Here is a 17,818-nt window from a genome sequence, read left to right as displayed (position 1 = left end):
CCCTCAGGCGGGCGCCGGTCCCCCTGAGGAGACGGGGGAGATGGCGGAGAGCGAGTCGGGATCTGAGAGCAGCGAGGAGGAGAACCTGCCCTCCTTCGCCTACCTGCTACAGCCGTCCCCATGCCTCGGCGAGCCGAGCCGCCCGCGGTCGCCATCTCCTAATCCTGAGGTGGCAGAGGTTGTCAAGATGGTGAGCAGCGAGAGCGTAGAGGAGGTGGACGTCGTCCCTTTGCACGAGAGGGTCAAGGTGAGGGTGGGAGCGGACCCTGAGCCTTTCAACCTGGGCTCTGATGATAAAGGAGAAGCATCTGGGCTTTGTGCTAGTGGTGACCTGATGGCTCCTGAGAGCGAAGGGCTTTGGCAAGACCTGACGCCGTCTGGAGAAGTAGCTTGTGATAGTGAGAATGACACACGCAGTGTTGAGAGGTCCTCCTTGTGCTCCTTGCCAATCGACTCTGACAGGCCTAGTAGCCCCCCGGTAAGCAGAGAACGGCCAGAAACATCGCTCCCTCTCAAGAAGCGACTATATAGTCCGAAGGAACGGGAGGCAATCTGCCAGAATGCGTGGCAGAGAAGGAAGGAGCAAGAAACAAAGAGGAGGAAGCAGGAGGAGGAGAAAGAGAGGAAGAGAGCCGTTGCCAATATGCTGAAAGCTCAGCGGCCAGGAGAGTGCCAGAAATACATAACAGTGGTGCTAGATCCAGGTAGTTGTCCTCACAGCCTGCTGCTGCCTTGTACTGACTGTTGTCTCCTCTCTCTGGAGGCCTGACCCGTGCATCGATTTCAGTCATCTTACAGGTAGAAGGTGGGGAGCAGATCCTTAGTGCTTTGCAGGCTGCCAATTATTCCTGTGTGTTTGAGAACCACGCTGTTCCCTGCAGCATCACCTGGAGGAGAAAGACAGTGACATCACAGGTATGTGAGCAAAATTTTGATAAACTCGTCATTTTCCTCGTGTGTTATTTGCAGTTATTAGTAATTGTATTTAGCAACCCAAGTGAACTCCCTCTAATTTCACTGCTCAGAGATCTGAGTGGGAGTCTGAGTGAATTCTAAACAGACTGTGGCCTGTTTGTTTTCATATCTGAACAGATGGGAGGAGGAGATGAATGGACAGAAGAACCAAATGTTCTGGTTCTGCTTGGTCTGGAGGAGTTTTTGTCCATGGCTCACAGCTACAAGCAAGTGAGAATGCTTATGACTTTTTGTGCTCCTGAACATGCCTTGATGTAAAACCGGTCTTTTGCCATCCCTCTTAGTGGCAGGAAGGTTCTGGTGTGGGAGGAATGCAGGGTTTCATTGAAACAGAAATCTGGGTTTAGAAGCCATTAATGGGCTGTATAATGTATAGTTCTAAAAAGCTTTCTTCACCAGTTAAAATTTTTCACACATTCCTCTGAAGAGTTACATTGTTACATCAAGTGGGTTTTTTTGTTGCTGTTGTTTTTGTTTTTGTTTTTTTCTTCTTCTTTCTGCTCTAATTTTACATGGGATCATGTATTGCCTTCTTGCCCTGAAGATCAAGGGTGAATGGACTCATCTGCAGACCTACAACCAGGGCAATAATTTGCTGTGCTTCTCTGTATACCTCAAAATGGTTTAACTCCTTATTTTCTCCGTTCATCTTTGTAGAATGCTGATGGCTGTGCAGAAAGGCAGAAGGAGACCCTGCAGAGCTATGTGGCTCATATGATGGAGAAAATGCCTGGGAGAATTCTGGCTCTGGCAGTAGTTGGAGTAGAAAATTATTTCAGGTCAGACTTCTTCCCTCCAGATATTTCTGTGTTCTCTCTTGAGAAATGCCATAGGTGTTTATGTTAATTCCTTCTAGCGAAGACTGGAGTATAAGAGGTATTCCCAGAACTGCTCCACCACTTTTTGTACAGAAATGGAAGCAAAGGTCCATCCAGACTGTCACCCCACTCTTACTTTACTCTTTTTAGGTCTCTCCAAGTTCAGCCAAAACAAAGGCTGCGACAGACAGCAGCAAGTGGGAATCAAGAGAAACGGGGAGAAAGGAGAAAAAAGGAAGTTAAGGATTCTAGCTTGAACTTATCCAGAATGGATGTGAAAGAAGTGAGTGCTTTTAAAACACATGCAACCATCATCTATTATCTCCCAGTATTTGAACATTTGACCAAGTCACACAATTTTGTACATGGGAGTACGTGGTTTTCATTATTCATTTGTCCATCAGTCTATGGACAGAACTTTTTGGGTTCAGCTCCCCACTGCTCAGTCTTATGCCTGTTCCCACACAGACTGATGTGTCTCATTCACCTGGATACTGATGTCAGTCGCAGCACCTCTTGCCCTTCATGGCCCATTGGCAAAGCCCACTGGTGGTGGCAAGTTCGTTACAAGAGCCACAGAGGAGCTGAGGCAGCTCAGAAGTCACTGAGGTGATATTAACTGTCAGGAGACAGACTGCCTCTAAATACTTCAGTGTCTTAAGTTTAACTGTTCCCAAAATGGAGAGAGAGTGAAGGTTCTTGTCCTACAGCAGGACGTTTGTGACCCTTTTCTGCTTCAGACAAATATGGAATTTGATGCAACAAGACTGATTGTGCCATTTGTTCTTCCCTATGGTGATACAGGCCCTGGTGGATCTGCAGCTGAGCACACAAGTCCAAATCAGCATTTTTGAGAGCAGTGAGGAGCTTGGGGAATATGCCACTATGTTCACAAAAGCTGTGGCTGAGGCACCGTACAAGTGAGTAAGCAGAGGAGGTTTGGTCCTACCTTTGAAAAGGCTGCACTTTAATCTACTGGGAAGGCATAGCAGGTACAATGCAGAGTATAACGGTTCCTAAAGCTGCAGGTGACAGAGCATCTGCTCTTGCAGCTCCTTCAACACAGGACTTGTTCTTGAAATTGATGTCTTGCCCACAGAGGGGTCAGGACAGACCCTGATTTCATAGTCACAGGCTGGCTTGGGTTAGAAGGGACCTTAAAGATGATCTAATCCAATGGCAGGGACACCTTCCACTACACTGAGTTGCTTAGTGCTCCATCCAACCTCGCATTGAACGCTTCCAGGGATGGGGTATCTCTAACTTCTTTGAGTATCTGCAACTTCTTTGGGCAATTTGTTCTGGTGCCTCACCACCTTCAGGTTTCACACTGGAGCCTTGACATCAAGTAGAGCTCTTGTTCTGAGCCAGATTTTTGGAGTGGGAAGGGAACACGAGTAGGGTTGGCTCTTAGAGTGTCAGCTTTTCTTCTTCAGTGTGTAATGAAGAGACATGCCTGAAAATGAACCACTTGACTCTTTCAATTGATAAGGGAGGATAACAGCTTGTTGCACAGTGATAGCTAAGAAAGCCATCTTGCGCAGTCTCACGCAATCCTGGCATTCCTATCACAGCAGCTGCTGGATTTTCATGTCAGCCATGACAAGAGATGAGCTGTCATTAAAAATTACATCTAAAAGTGTTTTGTTATAGCTGACTGCCAGAAGGTGAATTCTTGTTTACCACTTTGTCTGCAAGTTGACTTGTGTCAGGATTGCTGCTGAGTACAGGATTGTTTCTTTTTCAGGAGCAATCTAGGTCTTAAAGAAATTGGTAGTGCATGTAAAGAAAACAGGGTCAAATTATTCATGTTTCCTTTGATGCCAGTTGTGTCTCTGATAGCTCAAGTGAGGGACGGCGCTCTGGCTCTGTGACAACAGATGGCAGGGATAGGATTTTCTTCACAGCCTCATTGTCTCATTTGCCTCCTCATTCCTTGTTCTCCCTAGGCGAGAGCGAGAGAACACAGGGTTCTCTTTCTACTTGGAGAAGGACTGTTGCAGAGGGGTGAAGGTGGATCCTTCTGGAAAGGGTCTCTTGAAAGTTTGGAAGAGGCAGATACAGCAATTTAACCGTGTCAGCTCTGAGATGGCTGAGGCTATCGTGTCTGCCTACCCTTCTCCTCAGCTTCTGATCCAGGTGAGGATGCCTCAGGGATACCCAGCACTGTGTGCAGGCAGCCAGCTCATGCAGGGAGTGGAAGAAATAATTTAATCAGTATTAAATTAGACATAGTGATTCTGCATGCGCTGTTCAGTAAATTAGTGAAGGAACCGCTTCCTTGGCATCCACTGTTCTGGCTTCCCACTGAGGGAGCAGCACTGGCTTCACTCTCCAAGCTCACAGATGGGACTTGGGCAGAGACCAAGTGAAAAATGAGCGGACATTGTGGAAGGGCAGAGCAGGTACAGGTGCCTAGCTTTGAGTGGTTTTTTGATCAATGGATGCAAGTGGGTGATCCCATTGTTGCCTTTGTGTTGCTTTTAGGCCTATGAGAAATGCTCCTCGGACCAGGAGCGGGAGAACATGCTGGCCAATATCCCTGTGCACCGTGGGGAGGGTGTGACAGCCACCTCCCGGCGCATTGGGCCGGAACTGTCCCGACGCATCTATCTGCAGATGACTTCCCACGATCCCGACCTCTGTCTGGATTTTACTGGGTAGCACAGGGAAAAAGGGTTGTACTGTTTGTTCAGTTAAGTGTTCCATTTCGGATTTCACTGGGTAGCTCCAGGGAATAAGGGTTTTTACCATTTGTCTGGTCAAGTTTTCAGTTTTCTTCTGTGAAGAAGTGCTTAGATAACACTCATTGATCCTTGTTTAAAGACTTGAAACACATTAAGACTTTATTGTAGCAGGAAAAAGTTGGATAAAGTTGCTGAATAGCAGGAGTTTACACAAGAAAGATGGTGAACATCTTCCCTAAGCACATGAGTTGCACACAGCTTATAGTACTGATGTTGTTTTAATTGTTTTCCTATAAAATAAATAATTTTGAAGAATAACCTTTGCTTCTTAACATGGTGTCTTGAATATAGACAGGTATGTCCTCTGTTGAAAGGAATACTTCCTGTTGCTCTCCTGAACTGCAAGGACTTACCTTCTCCCTCCTTTGGGACAAATCCTGAAGCTAGAGCATCATGGTGCTGCTCCCCCAACACCTCCTCTAGCGAGGTGAAAGAACTTCACGAAACAGCCTCTCGTTGTTCCACTGTAGCAGATGGGAATGAGTAAGACTAATTTTCAGATACAAGTTTAGAGTGCTCTGATTCAGTCTCCAGACGGCTTAATCTAGAGAAGGTCTTGAAATCTGATTATATGCGCTGGAATTATGAGGTCTAAACAGTTGGCACAAAAAGCTTCCTTTTAATTAGATTGGGTACCACTGCCTGTCCGTGCAGCCATCAGCACTTATGCTCACACAAGGACAGTTGAGGGTTTTTCTAACAGCATTGCTGAGAATTAAACTGCATTCCATGTGTGGAAGTTAACTCTTTGGAACCCTGCTGCCTCCAGTGGAAAAATCCCAACGTGCCCTGCTTGTTCTAGGCATCCAGCTGGAGCCCTGGCCTGACCAGAAGTGCTGCTAACCTGAATCTATAAATTGCATTCCTTCCTTTAATCTGACACTCGTGCTGCTGCTCTCTCCTGTGCGATATTCAGGGAACCACAATCTTATAATTGGGTTACAGAAAAATGAGAGTTTACTGCTGTGATGGTTTCCCCATAGCACTGCTCCTGGCAGCAATAATCCCAGCTATGAATAGCACTGCTCCTGGCAGCAATAATCCCAGCTATGAGAAGAGGGAACGATTCTGAAGACCAGTGTAGAATGTCTCAGTGGAGCCTGTAGAACAGATATTCTCTCATTTTAAGAACTCACAAAGCTCTTAAGGATATGAAAAACTTCTGCTTGATGGGAGTTACAGAAATTTTTAAATGAATTTTAAATAATTTTTAAGGAAATTCTAAATAATTCACAGACCATTGCAGAGGTGAGTTTTCCTCTTGCTATGCAAACCACCAAACTTCCCAGCCTTTCCCCACCCCCAAGGCTTCCCCTTTCCTGCCAGCAGTGCTCCCACAGTGCCACCCAGTGTTGCTTCTGCAGCTGCAGCAGGCAGCAATTAGTGGCTGTTCCTAAAAGGCCTAATTTAAATGAAAACTATGTTAATAACATAAACATCCAGTTCAGACAAATTGCTGTGAAAACTGTTGTATTGAAAATTTTCAGCTTCTTTCAATAGCACATCAGCCTCTTTGCTCCAACATAGGGATGCACAGCCATCCTAAATGCCTGTAATTGGTCCTGGAGTGTGGCCTTAGTCTATTATTCCCATACAGCCATACCACCATTCTAAGCACACACAGAAATGAGAGCAAGGAACAGATATGTATTAAAAACCTTCCACCTCTAGCTTAGAGCTACAGCTGTCTCACCCAGATGCTGTGAGAGCTGCTTGCTCCCATTCCTATAGACTGTCAGCTTCCTGTACCTCACAATCCTGGTGGACACAACTTGGAGGCAAGGAGTGGTAACAAGTTTAGGTTAATGTGCACAAATAAAGGGAGTTACAGGCCGACTGAGAGACATGCACAACAAAGATAGTTTGAACAATAGCTCTGCTCTGTGGAGTGGACCAGCAAACCAATGCTGACTGGATCAAAGTAGTTTCATCAGAACACAATTCCATAGGAATTCTGGCTGCGTAGATGGTGGAAGAAGATGCTGATGAAGCAAGTGCCCATCCAGGACAATCACTGGTGCGAGTTGTGCTGTAGCATGTTCTGCAGGGTTTTGTGGTTCTGCAAAGCAGCCACCACGTCCTCGTAGAGGGTGTTCACACTGACACACAGAGGTTGATGCTGCAGCTCCGTCAGCTTGCAGGCAGCCAGGGTACAGAGGATGCAGAACAGCACAAAGAGCAGGACTCTCAACACTGACCGCGACCACGAGGGCTTATGCAGGGGGGGCTGAGGGGGACGGGAGCTGGAGGCCGGCTCTGCAGTGAGAACGTGAACAGGACAGAATGTGAGGGATTAATCAAGTATAACAGGCTATGTTCACAAACAAACTGTTCAGGTAAGACACTTAATCCTCTGCTGCAGTTGGCTTTTGTTGTGAATTTTCATCACTTAGCTCTGATAAATAAGTAGATGTGCAGGATGTAACTGCTTAGGATGAAAAGTTTCAGATCCAGGTTCACAGGCAGCAGCAAAGGGGATGTAAAAGCACCTCTGTGTTGCACAAGATCTAATTATGCAAATGTAGCTCAGTAGACTTAAGAAAAAAATGAGTGGAGGGAAGTTCTCATTAGAAAAAGCTGGAGAAATTCATGACTTGTAGCTTCACAGTAAATGGTAACACAGGAAAAGGGGAAAAGTGCACAGCAGCAGAGTTTATCAGAACTCCTATAAGTTCCACCCTACCCTCTCACACCCGTCTTCCAGTCTCCCAGTACCTGGGCTGCATGAAAGCAATTCTGGCAGCATCACAATCTGATGACAATGAAACCTGGCACAACCCCACCCAAAACAGACACTACTTACTTCGGGTGTGTACTGCTTCCTTCTTAGTTTTCTTTTCCATCTCCTGTTTTGCAGCTTTCTGAGCATCGTACTCCCGCCTTCTGCGCTCCTTTTCCTCTGCCTTCTCTCGCTTCCGCAGTTCTTTCTCCAGAGCCTCTTTTGCTCGCTGTTCTGCTTCACGTTTCTTCTCCATTTCTGGGGGTTAACAGCAAGTTTTTCCCTTTTATGCAATGGGTTGTCATTGCCATTTTCCTTACTACCTTATTATCCCAGCTGGAATGAGGAAACCCATTAAACGACTATCCTCTTTTTTTATCATTTTATTTAGTATTACATACCTTGCATTTTGCTCTGCTTTTCTTTCATGTTTTATAGGTAACCTACAGCACATTCCTTCTAGAGATTTAACTATTCCTCAGGCCAAGAAATCACATACGCTACCCCCCTGCTATATTTCTCCCTCCAGCCCTTTTACCCTACTATTCCCTGAGTACTTTGGGTTTGGGTGGCTACAAGCATGTGTTAGATGGCAATTTATTAGATGGTGATCAGAATGTCTGGGTGTGTTAGACCGACGAAGTGCAGTCCTCAGCAGACAGCATGTGGGGGCTCTTCATCCCTACCTCTCTCTGCCTGGAGTTTCCGCTGCCGTTGTCGATCTTGCTCAGACTGGATTGCTTTCATGTGCTGCAGGACCTTAAATAGCCAAGAAAACAACCTAAGGGCTGTGCAGAAGCCTAGTAGCACAGTCAGTTCTGAACAGAACAGATGGAGTGTGGCTGAGAATAGGCAGCTGGGGTTGACCCCCAACCCTCACCTATCCCTACAGCTACAGCTCTGAAAAGAACTCACAACTTATGTGAGTCTGTTGTTTAAAAACAAATCTTCCCATTAAAAACAAACATGGCAAACTGGTGCTCTGTGATACAGAGGATCACAGAACATTTCTATTTATGTTTGCCAGAACTTCTCCAGAGGTTTTGTACTATCAGCACAGGCATGGATTACTATGTCTGATTATGCCTTCACTTTCCTGGCAACCAGCATTTAATCCTCTCTTAACTCCACAAATGGAGAAGCATCCTCCTCAGCCAGGTGTTTGCTCTCCACAGGCACAGCAGCAGGGGAGTCAGTGCAGTGGACCTGCACCTCACTCCCTGAAGAAACTTCAGGTTCCTGCAGCAGCTGCCAATCTTGCTAAGCAAACAGAGGAAGAATCACTGGCAAAGTTATGAAAGGAAAAAAAAAATTAGAATAAAACGAGACTCCTTACCTTGACAGCAGCCTGCTTACACTGCTTTTCATCCAGACAGTCTCCTGCCACTTTTGCCAGGACAGGATCCAGGGGATTGTCCTTCAGATCCAGCCACTTCAGGTTCTGCAAAAAGGCACAACAAAGGCGAGGCTGTAAGAGCATAGCAGTCTTGGAATTATTTAAGAGATCCAAAGCAAAAGCAAAGAACTGCTTAGTTTTCACAATAATGAAAGAGGTACAGAAGATGAGCAGAGATGTTTTCAATAGACTGCGAGGATTTTTACTGAGCTGCAGTGCAGACACAGCTGAATTTTGGAATGGGTAGTCAGCAGGATGGATGTTTTACCAGAGAAATCAACTTGAGCAGGATCACAAGACCATGGGCTGCATCCCAAAGCTTTACGTAACTGCCCAGCAAACAGTTTTACCTTGAGCTGTGCAAAGCTGACTGGCAGGGTGACCAAGCGGTTGTTCAGGAGGTCCAAGTGCTGCAGATTGACCAGGCGGCCAAAGTCCAAGGGCAGCTGTTGCAACCGATTTTTACTCAAATCCAGTTTCACCAGATGCATCAAACTGCAGAAGTCTGACTAAAACCCAAATAAAACCCAGAGAAAGCTGGTCAGCACCTTTATGGAAGAACCTAAGTGGGAAATATGTGGAGACAGCCTGCACCTCAAATCAGGCACAAATCCTTGACTTACTACAGGACTATGATGGAGGAAAATCGCTCTCCTCCTTTGCCTTGGAAGATGGAGGTGAGACACAGTGGGACAGGTAAGACAGACCAAGAAGGTTATGGGTGACAATATGACAGGAACAAACCCAAGTCTCCACTGCTGATGAAACTCCTCTGTATTCACCTGGGGATGCTCTGGAAGAACGTACTGCAATCTTCACACAGTTCAACCCTGTACTCTCTCCTGCCTCAGCCAAATCCACTGCCAGCACTGACAACTGAGTCATTCAGCCACCCCAGGGCAGCGAAAGTGCCAGTTCCACAGTGCCTGGTGAGCCTCTACTGAAGCACCAGCTATCTTTCCAAATACTTCCCAGCAGACTCATCCCCACGGAGGCTCTCCAGCACCTTACCGGCAAGGAAATGAGGTTGTTACAGGACAAATCCAAGACAGTAGCTTTCGGAAGAGCAGCCTGAAAGACAAGTAAGGCACTGAGTGAACATGGACGTTCACCCGACCCCCTCTGACACCTGTTCTGCTTCGGCCTCTGCGGTTTCTCCCGCGTCAGTCTGTCCATCCCCCGCGGCTGCTCCGAGGTCACGTCATCTCCGGATCCATCTCTGTGTCCAAAAAGGTTCTTATCCCAGGACAGCAGTAACTAGCGGCTGCCAGGCCCGCGGGACACAGAACCTCACTGCTTTAAATACCTGCAGGCCAGGTCACAAGCCCCCAGCACATCCGGCTCCCCTACGCTGCTCCGCCGGCTCCCGGTCCCCACCTCCACCGGGGGGCCCACGGCCGGAGACTCACCAACTCCCGCACCGGCACCTCATTCAGGTCACAGAGGCTCAGGTCCAGCTCGTTCCCGTCCAGCTTGTCCTTCAGGCTGAGCCCCTTGCCCCGCGACATGGCTCCGTCGGCGGCTGCCCACGGGAGATGCTGCTCGGCAGGGGGAGGCGGCGCGTCTCGGTTCGGAACGGCTCAGCACAACACAGCACAACACAACACAGCAGAGCCCAGCCCGTCCTGTCCTGTACCGGCGTGGCACGGCCCGGCCCCGCCACCCACTTCCGCGGCCACGTCCGCGCGGGCCCCGCCAGCCGCCGCCGCGGGGCCGAGCGCGCCCGCTGCCGGCCCGGAGCGGGGCCGCACTGCCCGCACCGGCGCCAGCGCCGCTAAACACCTACAAATTGTTTTAAGAAAGGATGTTATCTGATGTTTGATCTCAGATTACTTTCAAACCTAAGTAAAAAGAAAGGCGATTTAGTCCCCGAAGTAGAGAGCAGCTAATAAGCTCTAAACGCTGTCTTAGACGAATTCTTGTTGGTAGAATTGTCTTGGTAAGGTTTAAGGCTTGATCTGATGATCTCAAACTTAATGGGAGGTTAACAAAGCTTGGGAAGAAGGATGTGCTACTGATAGCGGGAACAAGGAATGCAGGATTTATGGGCTACAAGGATATTAGGCAGAATCACTAAGATAAGGAAGAAACTAATAAAGCTAACTCAGCAATTGGGTTGAATCAGCTCCAAGCAGGTAAAATGTAGTTTTGTCAGGGGCAGATTGTGACCATCTACTCATGGCCACAGACCCAGGAAAACCACCAACCCAAAAGAAGAGAAGGACTGTGACTGGACTAATTAGCATGGGAAGCGAAAGAATCATTGAACAATGGAAGATAGAATACTAATTGATATGAGAACTAGGTAACTTGTAGCCAATGAACATTAATGCCTTTTGCTTGCTAAAATATATAAGTAGTCAAAAATTCTGACAGCTGTCATGCTGGCTTTGTGGATTTGCCATCCGGTGCAGAACTGTAAATAAGTGAAATCAAATACCTCAACTCTGGGTGTGGGTTGGCCTTTTGTACACTGGGTGGCAGAGCTTATTTTGGGAAATGCTGGCACAGCTCAGGGCATTCTTGCAGCTGTCCCACCAGCCCTGGAACCCTGGCCAGATTGGCAGGAGTTTGGATCTGGGCTACATGAAACAGCCCTGCAGAAGGCAGGAGAACTCCCAGCCAAGACCCATGAGTAGGGGAGGTTTTGCATCCAGTCACATCACCTGACACACACCACCATGCACAGAACCAACCAGTTTATGGCCAATAATCCCAACAGAAACCGAGGGATGCGTACCTTGTTTTGCAATATCTGATACAGCTGCTTATATCTGTCCACACTCTCCCTAATCCAGGGGGAGAATTCCCTCTCAGTTGGGCTATTACATTACCCCAAAATGTCTCTTCCCAGGAGGAACACTTAATGGATATTCCTGCTTTGCTCCCAAGGCTCCAGTCCCACAGAAGCAGAGCTCTCTTCTCTGTGGAGTCTGTGGAGAAAGTCAGTGAAAGAGAAAGGAGCCTGGAGCAGAGCCAGATTAGTGTTACCTGGTACTGGGATTACACAAGGACTAACCATGAATTTCCTGACCTCTGTGTTATTTATGATGTTTGGGACAAACATCACAAATACACATTGCAAATATGTTTTCACTACTGCAGCACATCTACCCTCTGGATGCATTAGTTTGTTTTTAAACTGCCAGTGAATTTCTTCCAACACCCAGAAACCAGCATTAGCTCACTACTGAGGTAACTAAGGCCACAGGATTCTCTGCATAAAGCCACCCCAAAGCAGCACACAAGGATTTGCCTCATAAAAACTACAATAAAGTCTGCCTGAGGTTGAGGTGCTCCTGTCCAGGAGATTATGAAAGTTTTTTAGAGCATGTTATTATTCTTCCATATGTGATCAGAAATTACAGAGCCCTCATCTGAGAGGAGCAAGGTCTACTTATCCAAGAATCTCCCCCCATACCTCAGCTTTTCACAACAATGTTTGTTGTTGGAGGGAAGGGCCAGAGAAGACTTGGTCCAGAGAGTGGTGGGGAAGCCAAATCTCCAAGGAAGGCAGCTGATTACTGATCCCTCGTTACCCTGAGCCAGCGAGGGATTCATGTGATGTACTGTGCTGTTCCCTTCCATGGCTGGGAGGCACCAAATACAGTCCTGCTCTGGAGAACAAAACCCAGAGGGGCTCTGAGGGGGCCTGAGCAAGACCCTCTGCATATCTGGGAAAGGTCTTTGTCAATGCAATGCTACAGAGAATGAAATCTGTGTTTCCACAAATCCAAGAGCCATTGGCCTCTAGCAAAACCAAACAAGGGTGTAGATGGTTACAAAACATACCTACTTACTTGTGATTAACAGATTTTAAAATCTTGTTTAGAAATGAATGGTACCTTATGCAATGGTGTATGAAATGTTACTTCTTCAGGGGTCCTTTGCATTCCTCTCTAGCCAAAACTACTACAATCCCAAATAAATATACCCAAATGTTAAGGTCACATTAATTTCTGCATAATTCATGGTTTAATTCTTTCTTTAATCGGGATTCTCCCTCTGGGCTAATGATAATAATGTGGGAAGATCAAGCCAAAAGTAATTTTTATTTTTATTTATTACATTATTTTTATTTTATTTATACCAAGAGCTCTGATGCTCCGTCAGCACAAAGACAGTTGCTCTGCTCTGGCCAAACAGTAGAAGGACAACTTCTGGCCACAGATGTCACACAGCTTTACATCCCCTGTGGGAATCCAGAAACTCAGCTTGCTGCTGAGTTCAGTGGGACTGACTGGAAGAGGCTAGAAAGACTCTGTGCATGTAGACTAGAAAGACTTTGAAACTCCACAAGACAAAGACAAAGCATAGCACGAGGCACATCTGTGCACTCTGTCAGGGGTTGCAAGAACATTAGCAAGGAGAAGGGAGCAGGAAATGCTGAGGGAAGTGAGGAACACAGTAGATCTAATTGTGATCTAACAATCCTTACTGGGCCTGAGCTGACCATGCCAGCCTAGGGTTGGAGACCATTCCCAGACTCTTTGAAGATCTCTGTGACCCCTCTGCCGCCAAGGCCAATTTTTCACATTTCAAGGGAAAAAACTCTCCCCTTCCCTAACAAAGAAGACATTGTCACTGCTGCCACCAACCAAATTCCTTGTGAACTAGATACACATTGGGGAAAATCTTTCATTTCTAAAAGCGTCAGACACTAGAGGTCTGGTGGCAGTTGGTATTTCAGTCTGTTACAAGCACATTTTTGGCTTTGATGTCTGAGATTCACCATTCTGAGGTTGATATTTATGCTCTTGTTCGTCAGCACCATTGTGCTTGATGTGATACAAATAAATTGTGTCACCTCTGCAGTATCAGTGCTGCTGCAGAGCTCAGCAGCACCACACTCCTTACCTGGTGCCTGCCCACACCTCTACACTTAGGTGAGGGGATCTCAGCCTGCCCAGCCCTGGAGCAGCTCTGCAGTTCCTAGTTGGTCTCTTCTCCTCCAGAGGGAGTTCCTAAAGGCGGTAGTGGGGCGCCAACTGATAACTCATTGAGTGGATAGGGTGGAGGCCAGATGGTGACTCAACAGGGCTAGGGCACCAAGTGATACAATGGGAGACAGGTGGAGGCAAATTATGGTGGTTATCTTGCACCAAAATCCATCTCTACTCATTTGAGTCCAGGGGCTTATCTGGGCCGTAACAGTGGTTGGGTCAGACTGATGGAACAGACTGGGAAGAAGGGATAATAGAGTGGAAATTTAGAGGGAAGAAATTGTGGTGGACAGCTTGGGCTGGGGACCGGCAGAGGATGGGGCAGGTGCCCAGCGGGACTGTGGGTGTTCGTCTGAGCCACCAGTTCCTCTCGCGCACCGGGCAGGGCGGGCGCCTTCTCTGCTTCCCTTCCCACCGTTGCCTCCTCCCGGCCGGCGAAGGGTCCCGGGGCCGCGGGGAGCCGTGGGCGGGGCGGAGCGGGGCCGGGGCCGGGGCGGGCCATGGAGCGCAGCGCCCCAGAGCACCGAGCGGCCGAACGAGACGGGACAGGACGGAACGGGTCGGGTCGGGGCCTGCCGGGTGCTCGGGTGCTGCTCCCGCTGACGGAATGGCCGCGGCCCGTCTGGCAGCACTGCCCCGGCGCGGGCTGCAGCTCTTGCGCCGGGCGGGCGAGCGGCGGGGAGCCCCGCGGGGCAGGTAGGGATGGGCTGGGGAACGGGAGGTGTGGGCTATAGTGGGGAGAGGGCTGTGGGGCTGTAGCGGGTGGGTAGCTGTAGGGGACTGGGGCTAAACTGATAGGAATTAAAGGGGAAAGGGGGCTATGGATGAGAAGGAATAGGGGCTATAGGGGATAGGGGGCCTGTGGATGAGAAGGTATGGGGGCTATAGGGGGCAGAGGGCTCTGGGGTTGGGAAGCTGTAGGACACAGAGGCTGCAGAGGATGGAGACCATGTGTGATGGGGGCCTATAGGGAAGCTGCAGAGCGCTGTGGGTGTCCAGCTAGGCCAGTGGCTATATGCAGGGAGGGCATATTCATCTCAGTGTGTAACCCTTGGCTCCCCTAAAACCCCTCCAAAGTGGCAGAAGGCAGGCTGTATCCCTGGATCTGCTTCACCCCAGCTTGGGAGTGTGCCAGGGGCAGGCGTGAGTCCTGGAAAGCAGGCAAAGAGAAGTGGAGGCATGACAAGGGCTGAACTTTGTGCAGCAGCTCCATCTAGATTGCAGCAATGTGAAATGTATCAAATAGCTTCCCCATCCTCCTTCAGGGCTCTGACTTGCAGTCAGTGTCCCTGTCCCCCTGTGGTCCTGCAGCCCCCAGGGAGCTGGGTGACCCAGCAGGTCCAGGACACCAAGAAGCTCTGGGGCTTGAGAAGTCAGGCCAGTTCTTTGCCTGGCTTTTCTTCAGTGCTGCCTCTTGGAGCAAGTTCATGAAAAAAAATAAATATGGGAAGTAAAAAAGAAATGGGAAGTATCTGGCTTTGGGAAAGGCTCTGAAGAATTAGCTGATATTCAGAGTAGTAATCACTGGGATGAATGACTTCCAGTGAGCAATTCCAAGAACCAGGTGGGCCATTCCTTTTTTTTCACAGACGGGGTTTTGGTGGGTTTTTTCAGCTGGTTTGACATTAGGAGTGAAGTGGTGAAGCCACTTCATCATAGGTTGGTGAAGATTGCCTTCTCAGAATCTGTTCTTAGGAAATAGGATGAGGAGGAAAGCATGACAGCATTCACTGCAGCTCATTCCAGCCCAGAATTGAAACTGAGGGGCAAGGACACAAAGCCCTTGGAGAGAGAGAGCATGTATTTAGAGAGTAAACTCTAGTAATGTTATAAAAAAAGTTTATTGAATTCTGCTCCTAGGCTTGTTTATCCTTTTGGCAGGGAGAGTGCAGAGGGCAGAGAGGTACAGTGGAAAGCAAAACCAGAAAGTTGCTGCAGGAGGAGTCTGAAAACTCTGGGTACTTGATCTCTCCTTAAACGAAAATAATAATAATATTTTTTAAAAGTTGTATGTATCTGATTAACTCTTTAGTCAATAGATTAAAACAGAAGTGGGGACAGAGCAGAGTTAATTTTCATCACTCTTTAATTGCAGTTATATTACAGAAAAGACACAAAAGCTCTTGCTTTGGGGGGAGATGCTCTTGGTAGATGTCCATGAGCAAAGGAACTGACAGAATCTGTGAACCTCTCAAAGTATGAACTCTGTTTTTGGGACAGTTCCCAAGCTCTGGACAATTTCCCACAGGTGCAGATGTGATGGCACCACAGGGCAGGTCAGTGTTCTTCACATTACAAAGGGGACAGGAGCTTACACTCCCTTGTTTTCTCTTTCATCCCTTTTGATAATTTCTGTACAGACTGGTAAAGAGGTAAAGGTGAAAACAGAGCTGGTTATCTTATGTCAACAAGTCCAGACTGTTGACTGGGCCTGTTTAGAGAAAAATACAAACAGCTCCTAGGATTAGGCCAGAGTGTTTGTTTCAGTTTTATCATTTCTGCTCCCTGCCATCAGGCAGAAGAGCTCTGGGTTTGCTGGGATTTGGCTGCTCTCCTGCTTTTTGCTGGGAAGAGGAGGAGGATGCATTCTTCCCAGATCTCTGATGTCTCTCTGTTAAGCTGTGTTGCTGAACTCGAGGGTTCTGGAGTTTTGTGGGAACAGCCTGTGGATGAGGATGGCTCATTTGCAGGCTGTCTTGCTGCTGAAACGTGCTGGTAACAAAAGACGTGCTCTCTTAAAGCCATGGTTTACAGTGCTGACACCCAAGAGCAAGCAGAGTTTTATCTGCTCTCCTTTGGCTGAGTCAGAGAAATGAGAGCTAGTGTAATATCAGACCATGGGTCTTGTTTTATTTCCAGCAGCACCAGATGCTTTGTAGGAAGAGGTGAAGGGTGAATTGCTTGTTTTCTGTAACAAAGATGAACACAGAGATTATTTCTAAATCCTTTGGACCCTTTCTTTCTAGAGGTCTTTTGATACATTCTCTCAGATCAGATTCAAGATACACTTGCTGCTGGCTGTAGGCAGGAGGGAGACCAGCCCTATGTGATTTCCAGCATGATGCTGCTGATAATGAACATATCTTGTGTCTGCCTCCTTCATTCCACTCCTGACCCTCAGTTCTTCCAAAAGGCTGCTTCCAAATGTGTTTTATCCCACACATTTCACTTCTGCCACTGTCAAAGCGATACAGAAATGCTGAAGCAGATGTGAATGTCAGACCAGAATTTGGGGAGTTCAGACTCAATGGCAGCTGAGAATTTTGCTTTGATGTATATGAAGAAATTATGTGAGTTAGTGCTTTGAGAGGAGTCAGTGACTGGCTTATGAGCATGAGATATCTTAGCCTTCTTAGCCTCTCATTTCAGACTCATAATTTGCTGATGCTTTAATTTGAAAATGTGAATACTTGGGACCTCTGAGGGCAAGCTGTGTTCACAGTGTGAAATACTCCCATGTTTTCTCAGTATTTTTCAGCATGTGGCTTTGTAATGTTATCTTTTACTACTCTTTGATGCACTTTCATCCTCATGTTTGGGGGTAGGGAGCAACCCAAATTATGAAGCCTGGAGATTTGTACCTTCTTGCATTTAGCGTAAAAGTCTGGTTCTGAAAAGTCAGTGAAACCTTTGGCTCTTCAGGTCTGGAAAATACTGAGCCAGTAAGCCCAGAGAGCCTGATCTGTGTAATGCTTTGCCAAGGCATGGCAGTGTAAGATATTCCCCTTTTCACTGACAGTGCAGGGCTGGGCAAGTACCTCTTTGAAGGCTGACTGCAGAGAGCAGGAGACTGTTTCAGCTGGTCACTTTGGATTCTGATTGAATTTTCTCAATCTGAATTTTGTAGTATTTCTTCCTCTCTGCAGTCTCTTTTTGTGATGGTCTTTTGTTGTTTATTTTCCCAGTGCCGAGCCTGCTTGGCTCCTAGTGCCCCCTGAGATGATGCTGGGGGAAAGAGCTCTTGCACAAGCAGGTCAGCAGCTGCTCCCTGCCCTCTCCAGCCCTTCCTGGGCGGGGAATTCAGGGGCAGGCTCTGCTGAGACCGGAGATGACTTGGCTTGAGGGAGATGAGAGTGTGGCTGGCCCCATTAAGCGTTTTAACAAACAACCTGACGGTTCCTCATCCGCCCTCGTGAGCTATGACAGGGGTCAGGGACTTCTTCAGTCTCTCTTTTAACCAGCAAATGGCTGTGGGTGGCTGTACTGGCTTTTACTGCTCT

At 47.7% G+C, this 17,818-nt stretch overlaps 3 protein-coding genes across 5 annotated transcripts in view; 2 read left to right on the top strand and 1 right to left on the bottom strand.

Annotated features, from left to right (window-relative positions):
- Nucleotides 1-17: 17 nt before the first annotated feature.
- EME1 (essential meiotic structure-specific endonuclease 1) lies at nucleotides 18-6,343 on the top strand. 2 transcript variants are annotated; one of them, XM_009094588.4, is made up of 8 exons: nucleotides 18-704; nucleotides 788-915; nucleotides 1,093-1,185; nucleotides 1,633-1,754; nucleotides 1,944-2,076; nucleotides 2,598-2,713; nucleotides 3,743-3,932; nucleotides 4,281-6,343. In XM_009094588.4, the coding sequence occupies exons 1-8, from the start codon at nucleotides 41-43 to the stop codon at nucleotides 4,455-4,457; spliced, it is 1,623 nt and encodes a 540-aa protein (XP_009092836.2). In that variant the 5' UTR covers nucleotides 18-40; the 3' UTR covers nucleotides 4,458-6,343. The 2 variants fall into 2 exon arrangements, with proteins under 2 accessions (XP_009092836.2, XP_018774582.2); XM_018919037.3 differs by lacking the exon at nucleotides 1,093-1,185.
- On the bottom strand, nucleotides 5,994-10,355 carry LRRC59 (leucine rich repeat containing 59). Of its 2 annotated transcripts, XM_009094403.4 has the most exons (7): nucleotides 10,065-10,354; nucleotides 9,667-9,726; nucleotides 9,006-9,164; nucleotides 8,596-8,700; nucleotides 7,946-8,018; nucleotides 7,344-7,517; nucleotides 5,994-6,796 (listed from the first exon to the last, which is right to left on the bottom strand). In XM_009094403.4, the coding sequence occupies exons 1-7, from the start codon at nucleotides 10,161-10,163 to the stop codon at nucleotides 6,552-6,554; spliced, it is 915 nt and encodes a 304-aa protein (XP_009092651.3). In that variant the 5' UTR covers nucleotides 10,164-10,354; the 3' UTR covers nucleotides 5,994-6,551. The 2 variants fall into 2 exon arrangements, with proteins under 2 accessions (XP_009092651.3, XP_050837244.1); XM_050981287.1 differs by having other exon boundaries at nucleotides 9,667-10,355.
- A 3,777-nt stretch (nucleotides 10,356-14,132) lies between these two features.
- The window catches only part of ACSF2 (acyl-CoA synthetase family member 2), a 36,510-nt gene continuing 32,824 nt past the window's right edge, over nucleotides 14,133-17,818 (top strand). The window contains exon 1 of the mRNA XM_009094402.4: nucleotides 14,133-14,294. Within this exon, the coding sequence (XP_009092650.3) occupies nucleotides 14,206-14,294 (89 nt within the window). The 5' untranslated portion in view covers nucleotides 14,133-14,205. The remainder of the gene's footprint in view (nucleotides 14,295-17,818) is intronic.

This window comes from Serinus canaria, chromosome 18, assembly GCF_022539315.1.
Source record: "Serinus canaria isolate serCan28SL12 chromosome 18, serCan2020, whole genome shotgun sequence".
NCBI lineage: Eukaryota > Metazoa > Chordata > Aves > Passeriformes > Fringillidae > Serinus > Serinus canaria.
Note: the sequence above shows the minus strand (reverse complement) of the source record. Positions and strands in the feature narration are given on the sequence as shown.